The 25,456-nt window shown below is 43.7% G+C and overlaps 2 protein-coding genes and 1 long non-coding RNA gene across 3 annotated transcripts; 2 read left to right on the forward strand and 1 right to left on the reverse strand.

Annotated features, from left to right (window-relative positions):
* The first annotated feature begins 9,727 nt into the window (after positions 1-9,727).
* On the forward strand, positions 9,728-10,306 carry LOC130606763 (proline-rich protein 9-like). Its single transcript, XM_057423283.1, has one exon. It carries the CDS (start codon positions 9,728-9,730, stop codon positions 10,304-10,306), a length of 579 nt encoding a protein of 192 aa, XP_057279266.1.
* A 2,825-nt stretch (positions 10,307-13,131) lies between these two features.
* LOC130606768 (uncharacterized) lies at positions 13,132-14,949 on the forward strand. Its single transcript, XR_008974044.1, has 2 exons — positions 13,132-13,392; positions 14,514-14,949. It is a non-coding gene; the product is annotated as an uncharacterized LOC130606768 (long non-coding RNA).
* Positions 14,950-16,063: 1,114 nt separating this feature from the next.
* Positions 16,064-18,045, reverse strand: LOC130606760 (protein TsetseEP-like). The gene has a single exon (XM_057423281.1). The coding sequence runs from the start codon at positions 18,027-18,029 to the stop codon at positions 17,019-17,021; it is 1,011 nt and encodes a 336-aa protein (XP_057279264.1). The 5' UTR covers positions 18,030-18,045; the 3' UTR covers positions 16,064-17,018.
* Positions 18,046-25,456: the final 7,411 nt, after the last annotated feature.

The raw sequence follows: 25,456 nt of genomic DNA on the forward strand, positions 1-25,456 counted from the left end.
GCTGTATTTAATTGAAGAACAATGCCTTTCCGTGTAACTTGTACCTAAGTGACTTTGTGCCCCCAGGATATTGCCTGGGAGAGGTATTCTCTAATTCCTCTTTGTACTGATGTGGCTGGAGGAATTTGCCCATGTGTTCTTCCTTGCCACCTTGTTCCTCTTCTTGTGAGAAGCAATAATAAAAAAAGTTCACTTGGCCTCAGCTGTCTGCATGTTTTTCCTTCACTCTGACCTTCCTGCAGACTCACCCTTTCTCTTTGAGTATCTTCTGAAATCCCTGGTGTCTGTGAGGTGGCAGCTTCTGGTCGAACTTATGGGAAGGTGTAATGGGATAGCCTTGGGGAGACTTGAACACACGTGGGATACATCATATAAAAGCTGGGAGAGGGGATGCTCTATGGCACAAGGAAGCCCTTCTCTGCCATGCTTTTGATAGGACTCGGAATCCCAAAAGCATTTCCCGAAGTCCTTTTTGGAAGCTTCATTCTTCACGAAGACCTAACCTTCAGGAGTAAAAAGAAAAGATGTGGCTAGTGCCGTATTTGGTTTCCTTTCAGCCCGGTAGTAACAATCACATCACTCGATCAACTAGTCCCTAGGGAATGGACTCGCCAAGCTGCTTGTTTTCGTGCGATCCTCATAGTGTTCTCCATTCGGCCTCCTGGCATCTCAGCTATGCATAGGTTTCTAAAGGGGAGGGATGGACCATCAGTCTTGACACCTGCCCCACCGGGAACCTGCCCACAGAGCTGGATCACACCCTCACACCTTCCCCGAGTAGCTCTGGAAGGGACTGATGAGCAGGAAAAGTCGAATGCATCGGGGATCCAGGCTTTAAGACTGAAATGCATCACCATGCAAGAGAGTGGGCTGGGAAGGCCTCAGAGTGCTGAAAACCTGGGGAGAATCCTCAATTTCTGTGAAAATGCTTTCTCACCAAAATGCAATTAGTGGACTCTCGGGGATGCTACACCAAAGCAAAATGAACTTCCTGATGCCAACCAGTGCTTGGTGCCACTGCACTTAGGAAAAAACAATACCTCACTTAGGAAACTTTTATTTAGAGCAAAGGAATCAGGATGTATGATACTTGTAAAGAAAAGTGTCCTGCGGTTGATAATAGAGGGATTATTCCTAGCAGAAATCCAACTGAACAGCCAAAAGTGGCACGTGTCCTGAGAGTTTCAGAGGGATGTATGTCAGATTGAGATGTTTCCATAAAAAATCATGACATCCGCACATTGTGAAAATTTCTATTTACACTAACACTCCCATCTGCATGGCCAGCAGGTTCTGAGCTTGTCATAGGGGACTCCATAGAGTCGCCTTCCATCTCCAAAGCTTTCCCACAACACAGCAGGACCCATCAGTAAACAAGGCATATTGCTTCTCCCATTCAGACAGTTCATCATAGACAGGGTCTTCTTCAGCACGTGTCACTTCCTCCTCTGGTGACATGCCAAAATCTTTGCCCTCTGGCCAGTCCCTGATAACTTCCAGCATTTCTGGATGACTGGGATTTCCTCTTCAGCCTCAGTGCATAATAACTGAGTGACACTTACTCCATCTAGGACTGGTTGCATGATGTGTAGAGGAGTTGTTCCCTTTGAACATTCGGGCCAGCTTGGACAGCCCATGTTGCAGGAGGAGCTGTGCTTCAGTGCCAATGATTTCCAAAGCAGCTGGAAGCCCTTTGTAGGCAGCCAGGATCCCTTTCCCATTTGAAGCAGAGCGAACCTCACATATCCTGTCTCTCTGACTCTAAAAATCAAAGGGTCGTCCTTGAATCTCCCCTGGTGGTTTTTGTCAGAGGACCCAGGCAAGATCCAGGCAGGACCATTCTGCACGGCTGAGGTACAGAGCTCATTTGTCACCTCTTGGCCATTGTGGGCTGGTGCAAGGGCTACTGCATGAACTAAGTCCCGTTTAGTTTGCTCAAAGCCTTGTTGTTGCTCAGGGCCCCATTTGAAATCGTTCTTCTCTCGGGTCTCATGATAGAGAGGGCTTTCAATCAGACTGTAATTTGAGATGTGCAGTCTCCAAAACCAAACGACACCTGACAAAGCTTGCATTTCTTTCTTCTCGGTTGGGGAAGACATTGAAGACGTTGGGGAAGATCTTGTTCATGACATCTGTGTGGCTATGACAACATTTGTCTTGCCAATTCCGCAAAACCGGATCTGCTGTGCAGGTCCCTTGACTTTACTCTGGAATGTGCCAAATTACCTTTTATCCAAATCAAGTTTAATCCCAAGGGGGATTGTTTCCAGGCTCTATCATCAGTTCTTTGTTCTCCTTGCACCAGCAGAAATGTGTGGATCAGGAACAGAAGCTTGCAGGCAGCAGTCATAGTGTGGCGTTTAACACCTCGGTGTGCTCATTCCATACAGACTTATAACGTAAGCCAGCAATTTCAGAATTGGAGGTTGAGCAGGTCTGGATTATTAAAAAATGCATTTCCATACCTCTGAGGTGTCTCACTTCCGGAGACATGGACACTGGAATCATATAAAAGGATTGATTTTGTAGAGTTCTGCAAACCATTTGGGTTTCCTTTGCTACTTGCTGGTGCTGCGTTGGGTAAGTCTGTCTTGGCTTGCTGGGAAGCAACGTAGTGATTGGTGTTCCTTAATGCTAAATGCTACCTGCAGAAGCAAGCTTAGAAGAGGGATGGTTTGTGTTGATCAAGGTTTGTATATGTTACTTACGGAGCAGCTGAGTCTAGGGAAGATCAATATTCATTCTAATTTCTACCAGTCTTTATTTGCTGTGTGCTTTGCAATTGCTGTGCCTTCTTCATCAAGATGAGTCTCAGGGTAGCTGTAAGGGGACTAATCTCTCTCTTTTCCCAAGGACAATCTACTCTGTTTCAGGCATGAAATTAGTGGGTTTGAGAAAGATGGAAAGGCAAGGCTTAGGACTGCAAAGGAAAAAAGTGGGAGGGAAGAGAAGAAGTGGATCTTGCAGGCTGCAAGGGTAAGCAATGCCTGGAAGGAAATGCGGATGAGAAGAGCTCAAAGGACTTCTGTGGGAGAGGTGGGAAAGCTGCTGCACTGTAACGGCCAGCTCCTTTCCTTGTGGCAGTTTTTTGTCACGATGCCTCCCTTCATGTCCTCTAGCTGGGGACCTGTGCGTGGACAAGGCGCTGTCACAAACCTAGTAGACTCCTGTGTGGGTGGAATTTGGGAAGTCATGTCATAGAGCTAATCCCAAAGCAAGGGATTCTGTGGTTACATGAGTAGTGCCATGATTTGAGACCCTGCCGTATAATCTACCTGAGTCAAGACAGCACCACCTTTCTTTCTTCTTTAGAAAAGAAGTTGTTTGAAATGTACGTGCAGCCAGCAGCTAAATGTCTGAGTGCTTTTTTCTGGGCTTAGCGCTTTGCTCTGGATTTGAGGCTGTTTTCTCAGGATATTTTTCAGGATTCGCCTGGAAAAATCCTACTTAAAGGAAGGGTATGCAACACTTTGTGAAAGCTGAATGTCTTTGTTTTCCTCAAAGTGTATTCCTTTCCTGATTTCAGATAATACCCATCCCTCAAAGATGAGTTTCCAAAACGGTTGCGAACTAAGACAGCCCTGCTTTCTGTCTCCCAACACTCAGCTGGGGAGTTCCTCTATACGAATCTTTGAAGATGCTATGAGAAATCTGGCTAACACGCCTCTTGTGGCTCCGTATCTGTATTCATATAGAAATGCTGGGAATCCTCAGGGCAACCCCATTTACTTCAACCAGGGCAATCTTGATGTGCTCTAGAATGCCAGGTGTGTGGATCCCTGTTGCAAGGATGTGAGCAGGGGCAACACCATTTACTTGAACCTGGGCACTATTGATGTGTCCCAGCAGCCTGGGAGGTGTGTGAATGGAGCCAGTGGAGCTGGGAGCAGCGGCAACACCATTTACTTGAACCTGGGCACTATTGACGTGTCCCAGAATCCCGGGAGATGTATGAACGCATGCAGTGGAGCTGGGAGCAATGGCAACACCATTTTCTTGAACCTGGGCACTATCGATGTGTCCCAGAATCCCAGGAAGTGCGGGAATGCATGCAGTGGAGCTGGGAGCTATGGCAACACCATTTACTTGAACCTGGGCACTATTGATGTGTCCCAGAATGCCGGGAGGTGTGTGAATTCATGCAGTGGAAGTGCAACAAATGGCAACACCATTTACTTGAACCTGGGCACTATTGATGTGTCCCAGAACGCTGGGAGGTGCGTGAATGCATGCAGTGGAGCTGGGAGCAATGGCAACACCATTTTCTTGAACCTGGGTCTCATTGATGTCTGATGAAGTAATTGTCTGTCTCCATGAGGGTCTGCATGTGGGGGCTCCTGTGGCGACAGCCTCAACGTGACCTTACTGTGTAGTGCCATTGCCCTGTGGATTCTCCAAAGCCTAAGGAATGAAAACGGTTTGCTGATCCTAATGCTTGCCAACATCTTTCTCCAGACTTCCATTTCCTAGTGCCTTTCCTGCCCTAAGAAGAGTAAATCCTCCAATGGTTTCTTCTCGTGCTCTGTGTCATTTCTGTTGTATTTAATCAAAGAACAATGCCTTTCCTTGTAACTTGTACCTAAGTGACATTGTGCCCCCAGGATATTGCCTGGGAGAGGTATTCTCTAATTCCTCTTTGTACTGATGTGGCTGGAGGAATTTGCCCATGTGCTCTTCCTTGCCACCTTGTTCCTCTTCTTGTGAAAAGCAATAATAAAAAAAGTGTGCTTGACATCAGCTGTCTGCATGTTTTTCCTTCACTGTGGCCTTTCTGCAGACTCACCCTTTCTCATTGAATATCTTCTGAAATCCCTGGTGCCTGTGAGGTGGTAGCTTCTGGTCGCACTTATGGGAAGGTGCAAGGCAATAACCTTGGGAGAGATTTGGGACTCATCTGGGATATGCCATATGACAGCTGGGAGAGGGGTATGCTCTATGGCACGAGGAAGCCCTTCTCTGCCATGCTTTTGAAAGGACTCGGAAAGACGAAAGCATTTCCTAAAGTGCTTCTTAGAAGCTTCATTCTTCCTGAAGCACTCACCTTCAGGAGTAAAGAGGAAAGAGGTGGCTAGTGCCGTATTTGGGTTCCTTTCAGGCCTGGAAATAACAATCTCATTACTCGATCAACTAGTCCCTAGGGCGTGGAGTAGGTAAGCTACTTGTTTTCCTGGGATCCTCATAGGCTTCTGCATTTGGCCTCCTGGCCTTTCAGCTATGCATAGGTTTCTAAAGGAGGGATGGACCATCAGTCTGGAGACCTGCCCTACCTGTAACCTGCCCACAGAACTGGATCACTCCCTGCTTAATTCTGCCACAGTGTCAGTAGTTTTAACAAGGCATACTGGAGAATCATATCAAACCTCCATGAACATCTGCTTATAGGATCTCAGTTCTTCTTCCTTAGCATCTCTTTTGTTTGGAATTTGCTCTCCAGAAGTAAAGTCCTCTGCGGTCTATGTCACCCAGTCATGCCTGCCAATTGCAGTGCTCCGCAGGTCCAGAGCAGAGGTGGTGCAGAGTATGAATTGAATGAGCAACAGCTGCTGAAGGCATGTGAGATGCGGAGGCAGACTGTGGGTCAAGCCAGCCCAGCTGCTGAAGGAGCTGATGCGGTGACAGCTTTCTCTGGGAGCATGCACTGGTTTCTTCTTTCAAGATGCCCCAGGGCACGTTTCTGGTGACTAACCTGCAATTATCACTTTCTCACTTCTTCTCATAGAGGAATCTGAACATTAGTGCGTCATTATAAATCGTACCCAATGATATTGCATGATATTGCACGTGGCTTGGGGAGACCCTACCTCACACAAATCATAAGCTTGTGCGATACGGAGAGAAAGAGAGAGCCTTCCTCCCTGGACACAGGAGTGTTGTAAAAGGGAGATAGAAAATTGCTGTTCAGCATAATCAAATTTCATAGACCTACACTCCTCGTTCAGTCAGACAATGTGCTCTGAGCTCTGAAAGGTATTCCTCAGAGATCAGGACACAGTTTTATTCAGGTATCTAAAAATTCTAAGAAACACTAAGATTCTAAACTATTTGAAAATACAAGGAAATATCTGCAATATTTAAAAGGAAATAGATAAAACTGTTAAGTTATTTTCATAGCTAGTTTCTCTTGTCCAGATTAACTGGATTCAGATGCTCACTTATCATTCTTTATGGAGAACTCACCTTCCAAATAAACAGGAAAAGAGGTGGATAGTGCCGTATTTGGGTTCCTCTCAGCCCCCAAAGTAATGATCTTATTACTCAATCAAATAGTCCCTAAGGCATGGACTAGTCAAGCCACTTGTTTTCATGGGAGGCTAATTGCACTCTATGTTCAGGCTCCTGGCATCTCAGCTATGCAAATGTTTCCAAAGGAAAGGGATGGACCATCAGTCTTGGAGACCTGCCCCACCTGGAAGCTGCCCTCAGAGCTGGATCACACCCTCACACCTTCCCCAGGTAGTTGTGGTAGGGAATGATGAGAAGTGAAAGTCAGTTGTAATACAGCTACAGGCTTTGAGATTGAAATACAATAACACGCAGGAGAGTGGGCTGGGAAGGTCTTACCATGCTGTGAATCTCTTGATTTCTATGAAAAAATAAGAAGTTTATTTAGGAGGTTTTTAGGTAAAGCAATGAATCCAGAAGTATGACATTTTTAAAAGAAAAGTCTTCTGTGGTTGATAATAGGGGGCTTTTTTTCTTGGTAGAAATCCAGCTGAACAGTTTAAAATGGTGCATATCTAAACAGCTGCAAGGGAAATATATCAGTTTGAGATGTTTCTATCAAAAATCATAACATCTGCACATCCTGAAGTTTTGTATTTATGTTAACACTCTCATCTGCTTAATTATTCAGTGTTTCATGTCCGCAGGGAAGATTTTTATAGCTGTAGGAAAATGGCTTTAGTCTTGATGAGCCTCCATCTTTAGTAGCTCTTTGTGGTGAAATATGAAGTCTCCCTGATTATTTAAATCCAAAAGTGTTGACCATGTTCTTCTTTGCTGAGTTTTTCAGAAATATTGTCCTGAGTACCAGAATACAATGGTCAGTGGGCTCCTCTTCTGCAGCATCACACAGACCTCCAGGTAGGGGAGTCTGTCTCCTCCTGGGCTCCAGGAACCTCCTGGAGTTTCAGGTTTGCAATCTTTTGTGCTCTTTTTATCAAAGCATAACCCTTCATACCAGCCTGTGGTTCTGCCAGAGACCTTAACACGTGCCATTTAATTGAATAGATCCCAGAAGTGTCAGATGTGGAAAATCACTTCAGCTCTTTTGCCAAAGGCAAATGGACAGGAAAGGATGTTGCTGTGATGTCCTGACTCACTGCAGTTAAGATGACTATTCAAATGACTAAATTGCTCATATATATGAGACCCACAAATAAGTGTCAATTAAGAATAATAATCCAGCCCTCTCATGTCCCCACATATTACAAAGGCAGATCAATTTATATCCCCTAAAATGTCTATTTCTCTCAGAAGTTGTTACAATTTCTTGCTAATCAAAGATAACAATAGGTTATAAAATAACCCACTATGGAAAGGGAGATGTAGGACCGGTCCTCACCTAGGTTTTAGAGGTGAGCCTGGAGCCCTAGGAAAGCATGAAGAACTGTACAAACCAGACTATGAGAAACTCATCAGCAAGATAAGTGTTGGAGGATGCTGATGTGGGTAGACCTAAAAGTGCTGGAGGACAATTGCTTGCTCAGCATCACTCAGCAGGGTCAACTCTAGGAGGAAAATATGGGAAGAGATGAATCTATTAAATTATTACACACCTAAATCTGAGCTAGTTGCTCTTGTTTTGTTTTAAAATCTGCAGGGTCGATTAGATGCATTCACGCATGTTTTCTGTGCTGCAGAGCTGAGTTATGAATAGCAAAGAGCTTCAATATGCTAACTCAAAGTCCTGGGCCTAAATGCCACTTAAATTGAAGCTCTTTACACTGCTCTGGCAGTGAAAAAAAGCCTTTAAAATGAATGCCCCTTTACTTTGCCCCGAATGGCTTGAAGAGGTCCTCAAGGTAACTAGAGGTGTGTCCCCATTGACATTGCCGAGCATGCATGTTGTTAATAAGAGTGTGGAGAGGGATTGGTTGGGTGCATTTAATGATTAAAAAATTATTACAGAAACAGATACTTCAACAGTCTGTGGAAGCTCTGAGGGCCACTGCAGGATTAGCTGCTTCTTACCATAAGAATTAGGACATGCTATTTCTCATAGTAAATCAGATCTTCCATCTTCCCTAATAATAACTTTCTATTCATACTGCATTGAAAACAATCTAAAGTATCATCCAGACATTTATGGAAATAAGGAGATGAAAATATCCAAGCATATTAAATCTTTTCTGAAGAGCAATCAATCCATCACTTGATTTTTTTAATTACTCTATCATTCTCATTTAGAACCACATGACACAGGGTTTGGGTAGAAGCAGAATTTACTCAAGATCATATGCTTTTCCTGGAAGAGGGTTTCCATCAAAAATTAGGATGCAAACAAATATGTAAAGCATGTATAGGTGGAGCCTGTTGATGTAGTTAGTGGTCAGGTGTCCATACCCCTGGGCTCCCTTGTTTCCGGAGATGACGCCATGCAAGCCATATAAAAAGGTTTGCATTTTGATGCTCACAGCAGTTCGTTTGATTTCTCACTCACTCACCTGCACTGGTGGACCGGTAAGTCTTTCTTGGATTTATCAGGGAATAATGCAATGGCTGTGTTACTTGATTGTTCTGGTCAAGAGAATTTATTACTGATCACAGGAGAGCTTTGTTTCTGGTGTTTCAGTCCCAGGATTTATCGCGGAATGTGGGAGAGGGTGTTTGACTATTGCTTAAGTATCTTGCAAATGTCCTGTCACCTCCTCAGAAGCTGTGACTGCTTCTCATCTTCCTACTTCTTCTATCTTCATTAATTTTTTTCATATGGCTTTAAGACTGGAAATTAAATAGATTAGTAGATGCTGCAGAGTAGTTTTGGGACTTCAAAGAGATGAGTGGGAAGAAGCATTATCTGGAAGAAGGAAGCTGCAGAATACCTGAGGGCAAAGCTGCAGGAGCCATCTGGGACAAGTCAAGATGAGGAAATGAATTAGAAATAGGAGCTGTAAGCTCTGGGCTAACCCTTTTCTTATGAAAGGATGAGCCCATTAATATTGATACAACTCCAGTGACGTACCATGATGATATACCATGACGATAGTACAGTGATGTACTCCAATGATATACAACTGGAGGATTTCGAGTAGTGCCTGAATTTTTGATCTTTGGTCTTTATCTTTGGGCATTAGCAGCTCAATACCTACGCCAAGGGAGATGTGCTCTGTGAGGAACTGACGATGAAAGAGTTGGGCCTGGGAATGTCTGCTGATACAACTAAGAAAATAAAGACATGAACTATTTTCATGTTATGGCTTCTGCAAAGTTTAACTGTGGGCAGTTATATAAAATTCAGGGTTTATGGCTGTAGTCTTCCTAACAGTGGTACTTGCAGGTTCCCAAGAAAAGAAGGAATAATGTGGCAGTTGTAGTTGAATATGTCTGAATCCAGAAATTGTTCAGACATGTAATTTTTCCTGAGAGCTCTTTTCTTAGTCCAACATCTAACTTTTATGTATGCTGCAAGAGTTCAGATTGTGAATTGTGGCTCAAGAAGAAAGGATGAGTGCCCTGATTTTGTATCTCTTTTCTTTGTCTTCAGCTTTATCAGCACCTCAGAAGCATGTCTTACTACGAGCAGTGCAAACAGCCCTGCCTGCCCCCTCCCATTTGTCTGCAGAAATGCAGCAAGTGTGTGGAGCCCTGCAAGACGGTGTGTGTGGAGCCCTGTGACAGCATCTGTGTGAAGCCATGTCCCACCCCATGCGTGGAGGTCTGCACAACGCCCTGTGCCACCCAGTGCACCACGTCCTGCACCACCCAGTGTGTGGACCCATGTCCCACCCAGTGCACCACCACCTGCAGCACCCAGTGTGTGGAGCCTTGTGCCACCCAGTGCACCACATCCTGCACCACCCAGTGTGTGGAGCCATGTCCCACCCAGTGCACCACCACCTGCGTGGAGCCCTGCAGCACCCAGTGTGTGGAGGTCTGCCCCCCTAAGTGCATTGATGTCTGTGTAAAGCCGTGTGCCACTCAGTGCACCACTCAGTGTGTGGAGCCTTGTGCCACCCAGTGCTGCAGCAAGTGTGTGGAGCCCTGCCCACCCCCATGCGTGGAGGTGTGTACCACCAAGTGTGTTGATTCATGTGAGACGGTGTGCCTGGAGCCATGTAGCACTGTCTGCTCTCGGCCGTGCTGATCACCTTAACACATGAGCCTAGCCTGCGGCCCTGGTGCTTCAGTGCATTGCAATATCCATAGGCTCACAAGCATCCATGGAACGAAAACCACGTTATAGACCCATCTGCAACATACTGAGACTTCTCCTGATCTGTTTACCCCATGCTCTCTTTGTCTTGGAAAACATTTGTCTGAATGTTTCCACCCTTTGCTTGCTATGATACTTCTGCTACTGCTATCTCAGCAACTTCTTTCTTGGTAACTGCAGTTGGCCAATAATTATACTGCTGGGCATCTTGGGAAGTTATTTAGCAAGGTCTGTTCTGTAAACAGTTGATGTTGGAAGATGCTTCCCCTTCAGTTCTTTATTTCTCAGTTTGTCTTTTAATCTTTGTCCTCTTGTCTATGTGCAGCAATAAAAATTGACCATTGATGGCATCATGTGCCGTATGTCTTTCTTTCATCGCCTCGTTTCAGTGTCATTGGGCCCAAGAACATCTTCCTTCAGTTTCCATTTTAAAAAACTGCTACGGTTGTGGACAATTTGTACCTGCAATGCAGTGCTGTAAACAGGGAAAGCATGCATTATAATGTGGAGCAATGTCTTTTAACACTGTAGGCAAAACATCATATGGTCAATACTTTTCTGACAGATACAAAACCAGAAGAATTCTATCCCATGTGAAAATAATGATAGAAATTAAATTTTCACATGTATTAATGATTACATTTTGATCTTTGCATCTCTGGATTTTGGAGGAAAATATTAGACACCATTAGAAGGTATATTTAAGTGGAAGAAAGCCACAAATCCAAGAAAGAAGGAGTTAAAATGCTCTTGCTGAGGTATGAATTATTTCTTAAAAGCACTCTGTTGGAAATGAAAGTGGTATTTTTGATTAATTCTTCTTCATTGACTGAATATAGAAAGTAGGGGATCTGGCTTCAGGAAATGAATCTTTTTGTGGTTCAGGAACAGGTCCAAGTCTTGCAAGTTCACAGGATTTTTTCCCAAGTTTGCTGCAGATACTTTATATGGCTTTAGGCAGGTCACTCTCTTGCTCCCTATCTGTTCACCATCTGCAATGAGGAGAAGTCACATCCATGACTGATAGACTGGTTGACATTCTGGTTCATTAATTCAGTTCATTAATGCCTGGCAGGTGCAGTAATATTTTAATTCACTTATAAATGCATCTTCTTTATTTGGAGTAATAATTTGGAAACAGAAGGAAGCCCATTGTCTGGGGGGACATTATACCCATCTAAATGCTGAGTTTCAGAGATAATGCTCTCATTGTCTCCTGGACTGTGCATGTGACTTGCTTACCTCTGTCTCTGTGATGGCCACACAATTTCCATGTCTGGGATGTAGAGAATTGCTATCCGCGTACCGTATCATTATAGCAAGGGTGGAGAATATCTAATCTAGAAAAGAAAAGGGTTATATTTAGCAGTGTGTAAACACTGTTACCAAATCAGCTTTTAATGAAACCTTATGTGCAGGTGCAGAGATTTTTACAGTAGATTTCTTACTGTGTTATTTCTGTCAACACCAAAAGGTGACACCATCAAAGAGGAATAATGATAAGAAAAACATGACTCAGTAAAGCAAACATTTTACACCTGAACACACCTTTCAGTTCAGATAGACAAAACAAGGGGATGTGGACCAGATATTCAACAGCATGGATGTGGAGACTAGGAACATGCATATGTAATTCCTACTTTTGAATGCAAACCGCTGGGGATTCAGCAGTGAACACTGCCTTGCTAATAACTGCTTGCTGCTGCCACATGTGTAGGGTCAGTGTCCACTTTCAGGCATGGAAAATGTCTTAGTCAGGAAGTCACATGCAACTACTAATGAGGTCTGTCCCATAGGTTAGTCATCTATGACAGAATTCCAAGCATCTTCATCCATCTCTATCAGCTGCATTAGTCATTTAAATTTTTTCTTCTTTCTCTCTCTGCTGTGAGCATTGCACCAGCCACACTAATCACAGACAGGAGCACATGGTGCTGAAAACCCCAGAGGAAGTGGCAGAAGAGACCTGTTGGTTTATGCTCATCATGCTTCCTGTGCCTGTGGGAAAGCTGTTGCAAAAGCCTTGACACATGGCTCTCCTACGCACCTGTGGTTAGTTCTGCGCATTGCTGAGATTCCCCTGTGTATTTACAACAAATTAGTGACACTTGTGCCATGTCAATCTTGGGGGTCATTAAGACCCCTGGTAAATCAGGGGTGGGTGAGGGATGTTAAGATATGGGATGATCCTTTTTCCATTAAGACCTTCTGCTCTCCTACACCCAGTGGAAGCCACGTCCGTCATCTCTCCAAGTATCTCACATATGTAATGGAAACTGGGCTGTAATTCATTAGGTCGAATATGATCCTACAGGGCATAGTATTGATGAATAGTCAAGAGAGGCTTGAACTACTTTTTCCATTAGAACTATACACATCATTTCAGTTGAAACATCCTCTCTGTTCCTTCCTTGGAAAAGTTTCAAGGGGACCAACATGTTTCTGAAACCCAGAGAAAAGAAATCCTGACACAACTTCAGCAAGCCACAGTGTTTACAAAAAAGAAGTTCTAGTTGCTTCAGTGAAAAGCTATGTGAATGCACAAGAAAAAAATTAGGGGAAAGCTTCTTAATTTCTTGGCAATATCAAGTGTTTCACTCCCCTTTTCAGGAAGGAAAATAGAGAAGAATGGGAGCAAAACCCAGAAACCCAGACTGCCAAACACAGAACATCTCTCAAACCTGTTTTCATTTGTGGGATCTTTGCCCAGGGTTGAGAGAAGATTAATTATTAATAAATTAGCCAGTTATTACCAGATTGGGTGTGCCTTACATTAAAAACAACAAATCCCCCGCACCTGAAAGAGGAAACATCTCTCACAGACCTTGACTGAAGTCCAGGTGTATGGAGGTGTCAGTGGAGCAAGTTCTGGTTGTGAAAGATTCTGGTCATCAAGTTAACCTGTTGTCATCAGCTCCTGGGGCTGACTTTTGGAAGCATATAAAAGCCTCCTATTTGGGAGGCTTGTTAACTTGAGTGCCTTCTTCTTCTCTTCTTCTAAGAGCAGGAGACATCAGGTGAGTCTTATGCACATTTAGCTATAGAAGTGGGGGTTTATGATGCCCTGTTCTCAGGAGACAGTGTGATTTCTCTTTGTTTGTCTTGTAACTGTTTCAGTTCCTCTCCCTGACAATTTTATCTCCATACAGGTGAAAGCTGTGTTATGTTATTTTGAGACTTTCTGAGGCTCTAGACAATGGCTTGCTAACTGTTTAGACCAGGAAGCCCTTGTCAACCCTCATAATTTTTTCTCCCAGCTGATAAGAATGCTTGTGGATAACCATTGGGCATTGAGTATCAGCTACTAAAGGATGGCATCTGCCAGCAGCTTATTTTGTACCCATCAAGCAGCTGTGGGTTGGTCACTGCAGTCTCCTGGATCTCCTGGGCTCTGAGTTTCACTTCTTTGTATAAAACTGCATCATCACTGAGGAGGAGGACAGTTCCCTGGCATTGAACAGCCAGAGACAGGGCTTCTGCCAATAAACTAAGCAGAGACCAGGCATTGCTGGAAGGGATTGTTATCAAATCATTTTTCCTTTCAAAACCATTTGCAATACTTAAACGTCACTAGCTTTCTGCTCCTCTTTGATGAGCTTTAAATATTGCTCTGAGGTTCTCCTTGAACTAAGCATGCTTTCATCAAAATTTGTATTGCTTTTTAGCTTGTCACAGCTGAAGTGTTCAGAAAACAGTGAGCAGAGGGAAAGAAGGGAAACCCCTGTCATTGTTTCTCTTCCATCCACCTCTGTAGCCTGTTTGGCTACACCTGTTTGGATCACAACTTTGTTAAGAGGGTGCTTGCCTCTTACTCATTTATGCTTATGTACAGTTATGCCTCAGCAGTGTGGCTGATCTCCATAGAGACTAATTGTAATAGGAGCGCAGAAAAAGAAACTGTGGGGCAGCTACAGCAGACTGGAGTCACCAACAGGAATTTGGTTTGAACAGCATCCTCCTCAAGGATTTCCAACAGTGGGGTTGGGGGTCAGTTGTGTGGGTTTGCCTTTATTAACCTATATAGATTCTTCACTGTTGATTTGATCTCAAAGCTAAAGAACTGACTGAAATTAATATCCAGGAACAAGAAGTGTGTAGGGTTTAAAATAATAGAAATGGCATTTTGGTTTTCTTCCAGGTTTAGAAAAGATGTCTTCCCACCAGCAGAAACAGCAGCAGCAGATACCTTCAAAATGCCAGGAAAAGTGTCCTCCAAAGTGTGTGGAGCAATCCCAAGCACCAAAAGGGCAAACCAAGTGTCCTGTGAAGAGCATCCCGCAGCAGCAGCAGCAGCAGCAGTGCCCAAAGCAGAAGTAGCACTAGCAGCAGTGGCCTCAAAGTGCTATGGAAGATACAAATACTTATTTCCAAGCTCTCTTTTCTGCTGGCTCTGCCAGAATAGCTAAAAATTTGCAGCACACCTCTTCTGTTTGCAAGCAGAAATTACTTTTCAAAGTGATGCAGTTCATTAAATTGGATTTATTCATCCTTTAATATAAAGAACTAATAGTGTGGGGCTATGTTCTTCTGATCTTTATTTGGTTATGCTGCAATAAAATTATAAGTGACCTCATTATTTGCTTCCTGATATTTTTTTTCACTTTACTGGTGTCATCCATTCTCTTTTGCTTTCTTTTATTAGCCAAAGAGTTACCTTTAAACATTAACATTCAACATGCACATTAAAATGCAGGGCCCTTTCCTGCTGAGCTGCTTTCTGAACTTCCTCTGTTTACCTTTGAACCCGTTGCCCCTTGTGCTATCACTACAGTCACTGATGCAGAGCCCGTCTCCAGCATCCTAGCATAATAATTATTGTATAATATTCTGAAGTATGCTCTTGTGGGTCTATCAAAGCAATTAACTGTGGATTTAGAGTCTAAACTATACTGTAACTGCTGAGAGTAAAAGAGTCTTTGGAAGTTTTTGACACTGAAAGGAAGTTTTTGCCTGTTCAGAATGAATAGCTTCTATTTTAAAAGAAGGCAGATTCAGAAATGTTTCAGCTTCTCAGGAGGACATACGGGCTCAGCTAATTGATTTCCAGTCAGCTGTATGGCAGAGGAGGAAAACTATAAATACAGACACTGTTGAGTGATATGATATCTGGCAGACAGACATAAGCTTGCTCTGCTAACCAGCAGCTGTGTGACTCAGTGAGATTCTGTGATCAGACAATGAGATTGGATGTGTCTAACACTCATCTAACAGGCATGGGACCGAACTAGTGGGATTGCATCACTCCTGGCTCATCTGAAGTGTGGGAAAACCTTCTTGGCTTGTGCTTGCACCCTGCCTTATGTGTTCTGAAGGTCACATAGTGGCTGGGAATATGTTTGAACTGGGCAGACTGAAAGTGGGGACAGCTCGATGTGAGCTGATGTCATGTGCTGTGCTCTGGGACGTGGTGTCTTGCTGAGGAGTGATCAGCGTTATCAGCCAGCCCAATAGACTGACGCAATGCAGGAACTCTTGCAGGTTGTCTAATCCTGGTGCATGGAGAGGAGCAGCAGACTCAGGGTCCCCTGCAAGCACCAAAGTTTCTGAGTCTTGATTTACCCAGCTTTGAGCCTAAAAAATTTCTGTTCCAAGCTGAGGTTTCTTTTCATTTTTTTTTAAGCAAAGTGATGAAGAATCTCCACGACTTGGTATTCAAAGTATTTTTTTATTGTTGATTGTCACAGTGAAATTAATCCTGGATACAATATCAGCCTAAAATAATTAGAGGTAAGTACCAAATACATACACAACAGCACTGTGTCGTGAAACATGTTCCAGGGTGTAATTGAGACAGCACTCTATGTTTCCTCCTTTATCCTGTCTAACAGATGAAAGCCACGCCTGAAGTTAATCTATTTCAAAACATGTCTGGATTGGATTTGATTATCTATGTTTTCCATAAATAATCTCATGTTAAACTGTTCTTTTACACATCCTGGATAACCCAAGGTGAGCTCTCTGAGGAAAGCACTGATTACAAATACTTCAGCTAAGCAGATAATTAAGAGGTGATGGCTCTTTTGTAAAATATTTCCTCTAGCCCAGTGTTATTTTTTTGATTACATAAAGTATTCAGCACTATGGATTTGTGATTCAGAAAGTCTCATTGCCATTTACCAGAACCCCTTAGCAGCAGGATCTACACAAACCTCAAATCCTATTATTAATAGGAAAAACCCCTAACTGCAAGGTGGGAGATGACATTTATGTATGGGGAGCTGGGGGAGGAAGGCATGAGCTCTAGGTCCCTAACTGCATTTGGGTTAAGTTTATCGTTCAGCTTAATAGACCCTGACTCATGCGTGCCGTCATGCTCTTTGGTCTCTTTCTGGGCCTTTAAAAGCCAGAGGGATGACTGGGAGAGGGCAGAAATTCAGGCACCTGAAAAGCTGAACGCACATGCCTGCAGCACCACTTGAAGCCTTATCTATTGCCAGTCCCAACATGTCAGTTAGCTTATGGCTGTTAGTACGGGATAACACTAGTGTTAGCTGGGAGGGGGGAGTTGGAAGCTGTGCTTCTTAATAAAAATTCTGCAGTGAATAAAAGGGTGTTGGAAAATGACCTCTGGTTGTGAGACATGGGGAGAGGAAGATTGGATTTGCAATCTCCTCTCTTCAGGGCTTCCCTTGTCAGCTGCAGATTACTTCTGCATGGGTGGCCACTGGTTGGGCTGCTTCACCTGCTGCTGCTCAATGGGAGGATACTTCTCTGGATGGGAGGACTTCCCTGAATCAGGGCAGGGAGCAGGGATTGGCACAGGGGTATCCCTGTGCTCCTGCTTCTCTGGAGGGTGTGGGGTGGGCACAGGGATCTCCTTGCACTCCTGCTTCTCCTGGGGATGTGGTGCAGGTTCAGGGTGTGGAACAGGGATTGGCACTGGGATCTCCTTGCATTCCTGCTTCTCCTGAGGACACGGTGCAGGTTCAGGGTGTGGAACAGGGATCGGCACAGGGATCTCCTTGTGCTGTTGCTTTTCTTGAGCACACGGTGTGGGTTCAGGGATTGGCACAGGGGTGTCCCTCTGCTCCTGTTTCTCTGGAGGGTGTGGGGTGGGCACAGGGATCTCCTTGCACTCCTGCTTCTCCTGGGGGTGTGGTGCAGGTTCAGGGCATGGAGCAGGGATTGACACTGGGATCTCCTTGCATTCCTGCTTCTCCTGGGGACATGGTGCAGGTTCAGGGTGTGAAACAGGAACTGGCACAGGGATCTCCTTGCGCTCCTGCTTCTCCAGCACATGTGGAGTTGGTTTACAGCTGGAAACAGGGGCTGGCACAGGTAGCTCTTTGCACTCTGATTTCTCTTCAGGGTGTGGAACAGGCTCAGGGTGCGATACAGGTGGGAAAGTCGGTGGTAGCTTGCATTGCTGTTGCTGCTGTTGTTCCTGAAGGGGACTCTTGGGTATTACTATCACTGGTGCTTCTCCCTTGCCTGGTTCCACCACTGGTGCTGGCAATGGCACTTCTTTTTCTGGTACCACTTCTACTGGAACTGGCTCTGGGCAAGGTGCTGGGACTTGGACTTCAGGCTCTTGCTGTGGATGTGGGACTGGATCACTGCATGGCACAGGGTCTTGGCTGTGCTTTGGAATTGTCTTGCTCAGGCCAGGTGGGAGCAGGATTTCCTGCTTAATTTGCATTTGATTCAAAGACATCTTTGCAGAAAACAAGATTATCTGAAAGAAATGTCAGAGTGTTATTGTGTCTCACAAATGAGCTGCATTGTGATAAGGGTGAAAGAACTGTTAAGAAAAATTGAATCAGCTGCAAGCATAAAGTTCTCTTAGCTTGCTTTTGGTTTCCCAAGGCAGGTTTGCTCAAAAGACTAATGATTTGCTCTTTCTTTTTCATCTTGCCTTTCAGCTCCTGTTCTGACTGTTTCATCTTGTCCCTCCTTTCTATTCTGCAATGTGGGAAAGCCCTATCAAGTCTAACTGTGGTAGAACTACTCCTTTTATCTTGGAGTTGATTTACACTTCAGAGCTCTTTTTCCTGTTGCTTCACACTTCTCAAGGTGTCCTGAGGAATTAATGAGAAAGGCTGGCAAATAACAGATCTGTTGATTTTGAAAGTGGTTTCAGAAAGTCATAATAATAATAATAATAAAATGAATGCTGAATACAGGCATTTAAAAAGGTTTAGTCTATCAAAAAGTAGAAAAATATTAACCTGGGCCCAATAGAATATTTCACATTGGCAAAACTGAAACATTTCCTTTGCTTTTGCCCCTTTTAAAATGGTTTCCAGATTTTACTTGGAATTAGAGAACTGAGGTGCTAAGTCCTCAAGGTGGACCTCACCAACAAGCTGAATAGCTTTCTGTAGTATAAAGAATCTTTGCAGTAACAGTAGGCCAACTCCTCCTCTTGCTCTGGTTTCACTCTGACTTCATCTGTGATATAATGGATGGAGCTTACCTGTGGCACAGTTCTTCCAGCTGTCATGGAAAGAATTAGCAGTGGTAATGCCTCCTTATGTGTGTGGATTATCATGGCCACTAATAATACATGAAGCTTGTGTGAATCAGAATAATCAAGAGGGATTTCTTCTCCCAAGGCCAGTAACGTGCAACAGGCCAAATGGGTTTTCCTAACGATTTATGAAACTGCCCTTGTTTTGTGGGCTACTGAAGGTAGGCACCAGGCTCAGCTGAGCTCCTGTTGTGTCTTTGGTAAAGCTCGTGTTGCTGTTTTTATAAAAACAAGCTAAGGGCACAAATAAGTTTAGAATCTCAGAAGTGTTTCTTGGAAGGGGCATTTTTTAGTCCCCTCAATGCAGGACTGTCAGCAACACAGATCACATAAGAGTGTGCAAGTTCATTCTCCCTTCCTCATGTTGCCTACTCCTCTTAACACATCTTCAAAGCAAATTAATTCTTCTCTTCTGCATCTTCCCGGATCCTCCCAATCAATATCACTTGTCTCTTAGTATTTTCTTTATAAAGATCTGATAAGATATTAAGCCAAGTTAATATGTTGTTCTTGATATGGTTAACATGAATGAGACACCACACTAGGAGTACTTTCACCCTTCTACTCCCTACAGCCTCTCATACTCCCAAATCTATCTTTTACAAAATAATTCTTCAATGAAACTGGCGTTTTAGTAGAAGTCTTGTTATAAACAGCAGAATTGCAGAGAACAGTTTTGGAAGGAGCTTTTAAGGGGCCATTCAGACCCTCTCCATGCCTGAAGACCGCATCAATTATACTTAAACCAACATATTTTATCTAATCTCTTCTTCAGAAAGGTTTTAATTTAGCACTTAACTATCCTCACATTTACACACAATCTGAATTTGCCTTGCAGAGTCATTCCAAGGATCCTTGTCCTACCCCAATGCCCACAGTTTCTCTTCTTTGAAGGTCTCTTGTGCATATTCAAAGGTATCAAATAAAATATTTCTTTAAAGAGTCTGCCTACACTAAGCCAAGCAGTAAAATTATAGACATCACAAAAGAGTATCAGTATTCTCTGACTTACCCAACCAGTCAACAGGGAGAAGCACGAAGTCGAGTGGATGGTGCAGCACAGAGATTTGAGAACTTTTATATGGTTTCAAAGCCCTGCCTTCTGGGAATGAGTCCTCCTAGGTAATGAGCTCATTCTTTCACAACTGCCGTTGTGCATTTCCTCCACAGACTTGTTTTACACGTAGGCACTGTGAAGAAAGCCTTTTGGTGCAGAATGTGTTTTATTCCCTGTTCTGACTAGTCTGATTTAACAAAAAAATTCTGGGTGAATAAAGTTCAAACCCTTAGGTCAATACATTCATTGCAGACCCCATGGAGATCAGGAATCTTGGTGTGGTGTCAGCCAGCATGGTTCCGCTTCAAACCATGCATGAGTCATTTAATTTCACCTAATTCCCCCACTTCTTAGGATTGTATTCACAGTTTAAGATAGGGGGGCTAATCTGTAATTTTCTCACCTGCTTTTCATCAATGAATTCTCTAAAGTGACTTTCTTAAGATTCTATAAACTCATAAGGGTTGTTTTTATTTTTTTTCCCCATAAAGATCTTCATAGATTCCATTCTTCTTTCATTTTAGAACAAACAGTTTTGAACGCATGTTATTGTCCATCACACAGAAGATGCAGATCCCACTCACCTACATGTGACAGAAAAGGGAACTGAGTTTATCTCCATGTATTATGTGAAAAGGGATTTTTTAAATAATATACAAGATTTATCACACCCAAATGGGATTTGGACACTGGTCTCATTTGGGTGCCAAAATGGCATTTGAAGAGATACTTCAATCTACATGTGAAATTTAGGGAGCTTGTAGTTTATGCAGCTTGTTCGCATTATTCACTGTAAACCAAGTTCATTGAGTGAAAATAGCTCACTGACTTTTATCCTCAAAATCTCAGGGAGCTATCAGTATGCAAGTCAAACCGTCCTCCTTTCTGATGGTTGGATTATTTTCAGCAGTGGAGACCACATGTCCTACACAGAGGTGAATTTCATCATGTTTGGCTGTCCTGAGACTATCTTTGTCCTCTCTCCACCATTTTACCAGAGCTCTTATCAGAGCATGCACTGCAGATGCTATCATTGCAACAGGCTGAGCTGGTACCTGTCACCAGTTGGGATTCCTGGGGTGCAAATGTAAGAAGCTGTTTCTAGCTGTGGTGTAACTTCCTCTATTAATAATTGTGTGGCAACTGAAGTTCAGAACACCTGAATTTTAGACCACGTCTTCTCCTATATTGTGACTTCACCTGTGCAACTTCCTTTCTTGCCTCATGGCAGGTGGGGCCCTTCTTGGCTCTGGAAGCTGCTTAGTTTCAATCACCAGCCTTTGCTAGTGAGGGAAATATTCCAGCCCAAGACCTAACCCTGACTCAGGCCTTGCCTGCTGCTCTGCTGGTACAAATTGCAGTCATAGCTCTGCTGAAGGCAGGAACTAGAGCACTTTCCAGCAGTGGAGAACCTGCCTGTCTGCTTTCTAGGTAGTATCATGCTTTGTGGTTATCAAACTAGCCCTTCTGCTGACATAGGGTCCTGAAATACAGCACTTCAAAGCAGGAAGATAGAATAAGCTCAGACTCATAATAAAGTGGTTTTTAATCGTTGCACTTACTGGCTTGAAGACAACAGAGCACCTGGGTATGAAAGGAGACTGTGCATTTCATCAGCTCAAACATTGTATGTGAGTATTTGTGCAACATACATTAATATGTATCTTCAGGTCAGAGCTTCACTAACCTTTGTTATGCCCTTCAATTAGAACACCTGAGAGAAAGAGGGCACGTAGGACTTGTGCAGCATGTGGAGGCAGCTTGTTGAAATGTTTCTGTGCTTAAATAAAAGCAGTGTCTCTCTGTGTCGAGACACTGTTTTTTATTTAAGCAAGCTGTGAGGTTTCTGGACTATTTCAGAGTCCAGTTTCCAGCCTCAACTTGCAACATCAAGTGATTAAGGAAAGCACTTTCCATAGCTGAAAGGAAGACGACCTGAACCCTGTCTGGAAATCAGAAGGTGGGGCCATCCTGACCTTAAACACTGGTTTGGGTCCAGGTCTGGAGAGACACGGGGAGGTCACTTCACCTCCATGTCAGCAACCTCAGCAGAAAGACGATGGTAATTATCATCGAAGAGGCTCTGAAGTCAGCCCGTGGAAAGGGAGTGAGTGTTTTTCCCATAGTAGCGGTGTAATTGCTTTCCCCTTCCATGTGAATTGCACAAAGACTATTTTTAGAGCAAATGCCATATGCAGTGAAACCTGCCTTACTGAAACTTTGGGAAACTACGGGAGAAACGTGCACTGAGTAAGGTGGCCTTACAGTGAACGTGGAGCTAAGCAACTCCTCAACTCTCACCTGATGGAGCCCAGCTCAGCTCCAAGTCAATACTGAAGTTGTACCACTAATTCTAGGGAGCATAAAACCACAGGTGAGAAAAATACTGGCCCGAGCCCCTCCTTCCTAGAGAGAAAATGCTATTCCAGCTCCCACACAGCTTGGCTATCAGCCCATCAGTAAATGCTGATCAGGTAATTAAATGCCTCAAAATCTAAGATGCCCTGGGAGATATGCAACAGTTATGCTAGCAGCTCCGAATGGAGGTCTGTAGTTGTCAGCTTTGTCTGGTTTATCACTGAGATGACTGTGGCAGTATTTCAAAGGGTCCTGAAGCTGTATTCCTTCAGTATGAAAAGAAGGATCATTGTTTTAGGAGTGAAGACCACTGCAGAGGACCTCAGCTCAGGCTGTGAAATGTTCAGTCTGACCTTAACCGCATGTCTGTATGAATACTCTTTGATTTTTCTCCATTCTGTACTTTGAACTTTTGTGCACAGAGAAAACCATCTGAGGAAACTATTGCACTCCTGGATTTCATGTCTTGGTGTGACTGAGAAGTTGCTGAACTGGATCTCCCAAGGCACAGGGCTCGCCCTGATGGCTTAATTAGGCACTGTTTCGTTAACACCCCATCTTGTTCTTTATTATTGTGTCTGTCATCATTTTAGGGTGGATATCTTGACTAACTCATCTCACGAGACAAAAGACATAATTACCTGTTACCGAATTTCCTAGTATCGGTCTGTCTGCCTGTGAGTCCAGTCACTAAAGCATCTTCTCCCCTAGTGCTGGAGACTGATCAAGGGTCAAGTCATGTTACAGAAGATGAGAAGCTGGTCACCCATAGGGATGTCCAAATGCTGTAGTGTCAAAGTACTGGACACAAAATATCCATGCTTTAATATTTTCTTCCCTGCCTTTACTTCACGAGTGATTCCTCTTTGGTTCTGCTGCAGTACAGCACCCAAGCTTCCCAGGAACCAGAGAGATTCCTATTAAACCTATAGAAATGGATTAGTTTAACAACTCTCAGGAGACGCACATGGCTGAATCACAGGGTTAAGTCTGTAAATCTGCATTGATAGTTATAAAACCTCTTCCATAAATTCACCAACCTTTCTCTTAAAGCTTGTTCCATATTTTGATTCCAAATTTCTGATTTGGCAGCCTATTCCAGAGTCTCCTTGTACTGCTTCTTGAAAATCTTCTCCCAATTCCCTACCCTAAATTTATTCCTAACTGCTTCTGCAGAATTACCGTGCTTCTTGAGTACAACAGATTGCCTCATTGAAAACCCATCGGGCACAACAGGAACACTTTCCAGCTAGCCATCACATCAAAGAGCCTAATTCTCAGTTGCTTCATTTATGGACTCGAGTTCAGGAATGAACTTGTTGGAGTTTAGCCTGTCATCAGCCTTTTCTAGCCCATACACCTGGACATGCAATTGTAAAGTAGAGCACCCTGGAGGTCACCTTATGTTTGTGCTCATTTTTGCACTGCTGCTGATGCTGGAGAACTGGGAGCTGGGGTTCAGTGGCCCATTTCAGGCTTCCATACCCTCTTTGAAGGGGACAAAATACCATCTTGCTGGGGTATCAGCAGGCTGGTGGTCAGGCAGCTGTCTGGTGCAACAGGGAGGTTCTCAGGACACCGCTTGCATTTTGATTAAGGTTGCTTTATGCTTCTAAAGATGCCCCAAAAGATCTTGAGTCTCCCTGAGGTTCAGGCCCCCCATTTTGAATCTTTTTGTGCATTTGTTGTCTGGGTTATTTCTGTTGTTGTATCTGGTAGGTCTGAAGCTGTGGGGCTTTAGAAGAGAGCATTTGGAAAACACCTGAATAAAAACAAGCTTCAGGTGTGGCCAACACAACAGCCTTCTGCTGCTAAAATAGAAAATACCTAAGAATGGAAAGTTTTCTCTCCTAAAGGTCAGGAAAAAACACCTGTTTCTGCAAATTGAGCAGTTCTGGAGCTGTGAAAAAATGCACACCATGTACAGCACAGACCCTCCCCTCTGGAAGGTAGAGCTGCTGGGGTAGGTAAGAACCTTTCTGACTCCCAAATCTGTTGCAGTCGTTCCGTTGATTCATTGCTTCACTGGTGGGTTGGGTAAGTTTGATTCTGATGTATCTATTAAATATTGTTAATTAAACTTGCCGTAGCATGACTTACTGTAGGATTAGAGACTGGTGATGGCAACTTCAGATTCTTCTATTTGCAAATAGAATTAATTGAGATTAAATTGCAAGAGATGCAGGCTCTAGGAATGAAACTGTTTCTTCCCCAACTGTGTCTGCATCTGTGTAATGCCACAGATCATTGGAGATAATCTTGGTTATACCTATGCCATTCTTTTGACTTTGATGGCATCACACTGTTGCACAAGGTGAGTATAGGAAGAGAATTAGGCCCAGAGGACTTGGAGATTATACAAACATGTCTTGCACTATAATCCCAAACATGCTCTATTAGCTGAATTGCTATGGAAAGGGGAAAATTTAAAAGCTTAGTATATCCTGAGCATTTGCTTTAATACCGTGTTCTGTCTAATCGAACAAACTAAACTCTCTGGAGAGAAAAAGGAAGGGTAAGTCCCAGAGCAGCATGGAAGATTTTGAGGAGCCTCACAGCCTTACGTGAATGCAGTGTCTGACAAAACAGACTCTGACCCAACCTTGGTGTCCTCAGAACTGCAAACCAATCTTAACACAGTTGAGTGCTAGAAGACATCTGACAGGGAGTTAATAATGACAGGGACATCAAGCAAACGAACATACAGCAGGAAGATAGCTTGGGAGGGGCAGTTCTTGATATTCAAGATCAAGAGAGAGAGACTTACCCTGAATCTTCTTATTTTCATTGCTCTGAGTTAGTCATTAAAATCATAACAATCCTGAGCTCTCACAATTTGCTTCATTCTAACACCGGTATGTGGATGAAGGTGAAGATACCAGTGTTTCTAATAGAAACGTGCTGCTTTTGCTGCTGCTTTTGCTGCTTCTTTTTCTTTCCTGCCTTTGCTGCTGCTTTTCTTTCCTACTTTTGCTGCTGTTTTTTCTTTGGTTTGCTGTTTTACAAAGCGGGGTGGGGGAAGAGGGGAGAGAAGCGCAGTTTTTTATTTCACACAATCCCAGGGTGGTTTGCGTTGGAAGGGGCCTTCAAGCTCATCCAGTTCCAATGCACTGCCATGGGCAGGGAGATCTTCCACTAGAGCAGCTTGCTCCAAGCCCCGTCCAACCTGGCCTTGAACACTGCCAGGGAAGGAGCA

The sequence above is a fragment of the Pezoporus wallicus genome, unplaced genomic scaffold, assembly GCF_028554395.1.
Source record: "Pezoporus wallicus isolate ANWC-B61680 ecotype Strahan unplaced genomic scaffold, APGP_CSIRO_Pwel_v1 scaffold_8441, whole genome shotgun sequence".
Taxonomy (NCBI): Eukaryota; Metazoa; Chordata; class Aves; order Psittaciformes; family Psittacidae; genus Pezoporus; species Pezoporus wallicus.

Excerpts from the sequence above, each read along its gene's own strand:
- LOC130606763 (XM_057423283.1), top strand. The coding sequence starts at position 9,728 with ATGTCTTACTACGAGCAGTGCAAACAGCCCTGCCTGCCCCCTCCCATT.
- LOC130606760 (XM_057423281.1), bottom strand. The coding sequence starts at position 18,029 with ATGTCTTTGAATCAAATGCAAATTAAGCAGGAAATCCTGCTCCCACCT.